At 41.1% G+C, this 6272-nt stretch overlaps 2 protein-coding genes and 1 long non-coding RNA gene across 3 annotated transcripts in view; 2 read left to right on the forward strand and 1 right to left on the reverse strand.

The window, feature by feature from the left end:
- Positions 1-415: 415 nt before the first annotated feature.
- LOC103364608 (uncharacterized) lies at positions 416-2035 on the forward strand. The gene is made up of 2 exons (XR_520555.1): positions 416-1118; positions 1155-2035. It is a non-coding gene; the product is annotated as an uncharacterized LOC103364608 (long non-coding RNA).
- kiaa1143 (KIAA1143 ortholog) lies at positions 1622-5265 on the reverse strand. The gene is made up of 3 exons (XM_008291761.1): positions 5062-5265; positions 3313-3463; positions 1622-3186 (listed from the first exon to the last, which is right to left on the reverse strand). The coding sequence occupies exons 1-3, from the start codon at positions 5173-5175 to the stop codon at positions 2966-2968; spliced, it is 486 nt and encodes a 161-aa protein (XP_008289983.1). The 5' UTR covers positions 5176-5265; the 3' UTR covers positions 1622-2965.
- A 498-nt stretch (positions 5266-5763) lies between these two features.
- Positions 5764-6272, forward strand: part of LOC103364615 (transmembrane protein 42-like) — a 3830-nt gene continuing 3321 nt past the window's right edge. Inside the window, exon 1 of the mRNA XM_008291780.1 lies at positions 5764-5964. Coding sequence (XP_008290002.1) covers positions 5803-5964 — 162 coding nt within the window. The 5' untranslated portion in view covers positions 5764-5802. The remainder of the gene's footprint in view (positions 5965-6272) is intronic.

Raw genomic sequence — 6272 nt, forward strand, 5'->3', positions numbered from 1 at the left:
TTAGCTTGTTCACCACTTAGTTTGTTAGCACACATCTTCATATCCACAACTTAATTCCAATTATGGCCTAAAGGTGTCCCTAGAGGAGGAAGCAATAGGGGCTCAACAACGCAATTGGGATACATCCACGGAGGAGCATGAGTGTCTGGGTATTTGGCAAACCATCCAGTAGACATCAGCACTTGTAGTGTGGCTACAAGTAGGGCCGACTGGTCAGCAGCAGAGACTGAGAGAGGTTGTTTCAATAGCCACAACTTTATATTCAGTCGATAGTCTTTGCTTAAAAACTAAGGGGCCATTGCTTAATTTCATTGTAAAGAAGGACAAAATGATGACACATCGTTCATCTTCACACACAGCTTTGTGACAGTGACACACACAATGAAAACAGAGCGTACAATACAGATGTTTTAATGTTTTATATATCAAATGTCACAGCAGTAATAACCATTCTCCAAAAATGAACAAAAACACACAAAAATCATAAAACTGCATTGACAAGAATGCATTGTTTCTACATGAACTGTTACAGCTCCGTTGTCGAAGCTAGAATATATTCATACATTCAGCGCATGACTGAATGTATTAAAAACTCTACAATGAGCACTTCCACAATGCTAGCAGACACAGGTACAGATCCATCACTGATGCAAACAGATGAACGGGAGCTAAGGATTCCTAATCAGGGACTGAATGACCTTTTAACGGCTGTCTTTAAATGGTGACTGATGAGAGGTTGTTGAAAGGCAGTGAGAACAGGAAAGCTCTGACAGGTTTGGATTTCAGACGTCAAACGTAACAAACAAAAACATGCGGCATGGTTCTGTTAATTGAAGGTAGCTAATTACAATCACCCAGCTTACTGACAACTGGTCAGTGTAGAATTAGCCCACATACTGGAAAATTGGTTCATTTCTAATAGATAGTAAATCTGGTGTTGCAGTTTCCAATTATCAGCTGCTATTTACTTTTCATGTCAACGTGTGACACAAAAAATGGCTCAAGCACCACACAGCTAGTTTCTTATGTTTGGCCCAATAACAAAAATATACATTTTAAGTTACTGTTACTAAAATGTAGCAGTGAATGGAAATCAAGTTCAGGTAACTTTGTGTAGGATAATGTATGAAAATATTTTCTTTAGTATCAAAAACACAGCTGTTTAATACTAAAGAAAACACCTACTTTATATTCTTTGGGATCTGATTTGCTGCCTCAGTGCAGAGCTGAATCCATATAAAATTAATATGCTACTCCAGCTGTGATTTTGATTACAGTTATAACAAAAATAATTAACTAAAGCTGCATTAAGTGAAACATTCCAGGCAAAGTAACACAGCTGGAGTTAAAACTGATTTAGTGACAGAAAAAGACTTTCCAGGTTCTCTGCATGCTGCTGTCTGAACTCTTGACGCTTGACTGAAGACGGTTTTGTCAAAGACCCACCACTCTGTTGGGATAAATAAGTGAGCTGTGCTTTTCTGTAATCTGCACAGTGACGGGTCTTTCTCTACAGAAACAATCATGTACATGTTCCAACATTAGCTTAAACAAGTGAAGTGTAGAACTGTTCACACCGTCAACAAGAAACTTTACAAGTCAAAAATTCAGTTCAGACCAGTCAGAAAGTAACAGTCTTTACTGGCAGCTTCTAACTGAATCCACATTTACAAATTTAAACCTGACTTTACACAAACTATTTGATCCCAATAGTAAATGATATCCTGATTCACACTTATGAGCTTAATGAGCACCAAATGTTTAAAGAAGTTAAACTCAGACCTGTGTGGACCTTCTTCACAGCCGACGTTGTAGCTCTTGATAGCAAGAAAAACGTGGCGCTGGTAACATCCACAGCAGCAGTCTATGTAGGTTAGCTGGTTTTAGTGCCCTGTTGTTGTGCATGCTGACTCACCGTCATGGCTTAAAGGGACACTGACTTGAACTGAGCCGGGTGGATGTTACGTGCCTCACCTGTGCTTTTCCTGCTTTGACGAATCAAAACATCTGCTGTAATAAAGATCTATTCAGAGAAGAGTCCTGACTCACAGCTTAATGATGGTAACAGAACTGTTACACAGTGATGTGTCTGTTCGCTCACAGTCAATCGTGAGTTCAATCTGCGGCTTGGAGGGAGCACATTAACCAACACACTAAACATTCATTGCACACAATCAGCATTAATTAGCTGCCGCTGACAGCATCGACTAATCATTTTAACTACCAGCTGTAAATGAGAAGCTGCTAACATTACCTCCATGTTTTCATCATCAGTCTTTGCTAACACAATAACCAGGAGGGACAAAAGGCTCCACGAGCATCTTAATGAATCCAGGTATTTTTGCTAAATTGATTTACATTGGAAGTGAAATACAGGCCATGTAATCAATACATAGTCAGGTTTGAATGTCATGGTTAATTATGAATATTACCAAGCAACATCAAATATACGCTTCAAGTTAATAACTGCATGATGCAAAAAGTTACTGCATTTGATTCTGTTGACATGGAAACAGGACAGGTTTGTGATAATGTCGGTACCATCTTATTTAGCTTGATGTGGTACGTTGGTTCTTCCTCGGCTCACTTAGCCTTTGCCATTTCTGTTTGGCAGTCTATCATTTTGCAGATTTCTGAGTGTCCTTGAATGCACCGAGTGGAGTTGAAAATCCTCCCTATAGTTCTAATTAACAAAACTTAGAAGCAAAATAACTGCCAGTTGCGTTGTCATAAAGTAGTAAAATGAATGGAACAGTCTGAAATATTTGCAGTGACGAGGCGAAGACATGCAAAAATACTGGCACTGCCCCTTTAGAAGGACGGACAGGCGGCTCCATGTCTGGTAGCTATGACCCCTGTTATTATTTGTCAAATTCTGTGAAATGTTCCCTCTAACAGTCACATGTCACTTTGATTCCTTTCCATCCCAGGGGTTCATGGCAGTCTCGTACTTCACCTGCACCATTTAGTCGTCCTCTTCCTCCTCATCCCCTCCAAACGACAGGAGGCTGTTGTTTTTTATTTTCTTGCCAGACTTCCCCTCCCTCTTCTCCTCCTCCTCCTTCTCTCCTCCCTCGTTCTTCTTCTTTTTGCTGGAACTGGCAGTGATGCCCTGAAATTTGTCTGAGGAGGAGCGCTTGGCCGGTTTCTTGAAAAGGATTTTACCGTCAGGAGGAGCTTCATCACCTGTGGACAAGATGGAGGTTTGTGTGGAATACAGACGTAAGTTTGTACAAAGGCAGCATGGCGAGTCAGTCATTTAACTGGACGCCAACATCCTCCACATCAAGTGACATCATTTCATATTCTTACCTTTCTCTGCACCACCTCCAGCACGCTTGTCATCCTTGATCTTTTTCACCTCCTCTGCAGTCAGGTCTCCACCTTTTAGGACAACAACTTGAGGTAGCTCGTCCTCTTTATCACTCCCACTGTCATCATCCAGCGTCGGCATCTCCTGGCGCTGTGAAGAGCGATATGAAACACACACACTCAACCTTTGGGACAATTAGCTGTTTAGAAATGTCTCATTAATCCCAGAAGAAAGGAGGATTTGAGGAACGGTAATTTTTAGGGGTTTTAATAAGTGTCACGATCCGTTGTGGAGGTTGTCATGTTTTAGTGGTGCTGAACTATCTGAACATAACACACACCTCGCATCACTAGGGATGAGCTGTGTCACTTAGATTTTTATAAATGCCAGGAGAACAACACAAAATGAGAACGCTAACTTGTGCTCATCTTCAAACATTACATGAGACCCGTGTGTAGCAGCAGTAACTTTGATTAAAATACACATTTGCTTCAGCATCCGTTTAAGTGTTCTGTTCACTTGGGAAAGGTCGTTGACTTGTCTTGTAACAGTTTCTTTTTCTATGTACGACATGATATGCAAATTACAAATCAATTACTTTAATACTGAAGAAAACTTAAAAACTTGATAATTATAAGTTCTGATGGGATTTTTCCTAAAACTTTAGAACAGATTTATTGACATTTGTTTTTTGCAATGGAAACAGACATGAGATAATGAAATCTTATTAAAGTGTAAACAACACTTAATGTAAAAACAGTCAAATCTGCTTACCTGTCTCTGTCCAGACGGATGCTTCATATTGATCTTAACAGTCTAATGAGTCTGATTCAGACACAAAAACTGGGAACTAAGCGATTTAAGGAAATTTCTAATCGCAATTTTTCTAACAGACATTGCAATTTCGTTTGTCATTTCAAAGCACTTTGGATGAGTAAAGGGAAAGACACAGCCTTCAGAGTTAAAGTCTTGGCTGACAAGTTTTGTTTTGGTCAGTCATTTTGACCTTGATTTTCCCTCATGTTTAAATCGAATATAGCTCCAGTGCTTTAGTTAAAACACTCATGTGGCTTATTGGACAGAACATGAGCTTGTAAAAGAAGATAATAAAAAGGGCAACACGGGCTAAATGCACCGAGCGGCTACACCTTGGTAGGTTCTAGTGAAAGGCAAGAAATTAAACCATTGTCATTTTTTCAAGCCATGATTGAGTTCTGCATTCAAAGTTTATTAGATCTGAAATGTCACAGAGCATAATCACAGGATATCATCAAAGCATGACTGTCACACAAGCAGGAACCAGTCGTTTAAACCCTGGAGCCGGACACGCTGCAAAGTCTACAGAACAGTAATTGTAACTGTATTTCGAAAATTGATGATTTCTGTTTTTAGTCTTACTAACACGCCCTCTTGTTTGTATAACACAATTTATAAGTGTTGTTTTTTTTTGTGGGTGGAAACTGCATCAGTGGTTCAAACACAGAGACAGATGTAATTCCAGTGTAAATACTACGGACAATTCCTGACAAAGTGCTCATCTATATAACTGGAAACAGTCAGTACCTGCACATTATCAGGAAATTACGAGACACGTTGGTCTAAACTGAGATACAGGGTGTTCACGGTTGTCGTTGTGAAAGCAATGCGCGTCCGTTCATAGATGGCAGATGTGGAGGTTAAATGAGCTAGCGTGTTCCGGCTCCGCAGCTACTAGCTTAAACGGCTAACAGAGCTTCACAGAGCGTTACCTTAGTGTCAATATTGGGTCCTTCTTTGTACCCAGCATCACTTTTAAACTTCTTCAGAAAGGACGGTTCCGCCGGTTTCACCCACGCCACGCCACTGGCCTTATTTTTATTCATTTCAAAAAAAGCAATACGAGACAAGGAGCCAAAAAAATCCAGGCCTTAACAGATTTTCGAACAGGACGGGGCTTCACCAAAACACAACGCACGTCATTGAGATGTGCCGCGGCGCTCCACGTGACTTTGCCAGCTGCTATGATTGGTGGATCGTAAATTGTTGTCAAGGTAACGTAGATACGACCGGAACTTGTTTCTTTTCAAAATAAAATTCAAACAAAATCCGCGTGCTTGTTACCAGGTAGTCAATATTTGTAAAACGCTGAAAATGCCAGAATCATATTGCCATGGTAGTTCAGGCCACCAGTAGGGATTAATGTGGGTTTTGGCCAGGCAACAAGTACTTCAAGCAGTTATTGATCCTCATGTACATTCCGGTATAAACAGCTTTACAGCGCACACAGTGACAACAAGTGTTTAGCTGCATAAATAGATTGGTTAACAACTTGAGTTTTAGAAGCTACTGAGGCTGCTGTAATATGCGCACGGCGCAAACTCGACCAAATAGGATTTTGCTTTGAAATTTAAATCCACCGGTGCATATCCTTTAACGTACCCTTGACACTGCTGTCACTGAGGATCGTAACACCGGAGCGGTCGCTTAAAAGTGTCACGACGTCTTCAGAAATGTTTTCGGGAACTTTCTACGCGTTGTTAGCGGGTTTCCTGGGTGCCGCTGCCTCGTTGTCCGCAAAGCTGTCGCTGGGTGCGGACTATCTGAGAGAGATGTGTGAGTCCGGGATGAGCGGCCGGACGGAAGCAGCCGCTGGACCCTCCGCCTGTGACTGGGTGACTAGTCTGACTAACTCACACCTCTGTCTGTCTGTCTGGTCATTTCTCCAAGCTTTGTGTTCTTTTAAAAATATTTGGAATGCCCGTGGTTGGCATGGTTACACTGAGGAGCTAACAGGTAGCATGGATTCGGGTTACAGCGCTAACAACTGTTTCTACTCAAATGATCCACGAGTTATTTTAGTCTTTGTTGTCAATGTATTTGCACAATCCCCAAAGATTGCAAAAGTTCACATACACTTGTAAAAACCACGTGTGTCATGGTAGTCTTGAGTTTCCAACGAGTCCGAGCATCCTTAAAGTTC

Source organism: Stegastes partitus, unplaced genomic scaffold (assembly GCF_000690725.1).
Source record: "Stegastes partitus isolate 25-593 unplaced genomic scaffold, Stegastes_partitus-1.0.2 Scaffold18, whole genome shotgun sequence".
In the NCBI taxonomy this organism is placed as follows: Eukaryota; Metazoa; Chordata; class Actinopteri; family Pomacentridae; genus Stegastes; species Stegastes partitus.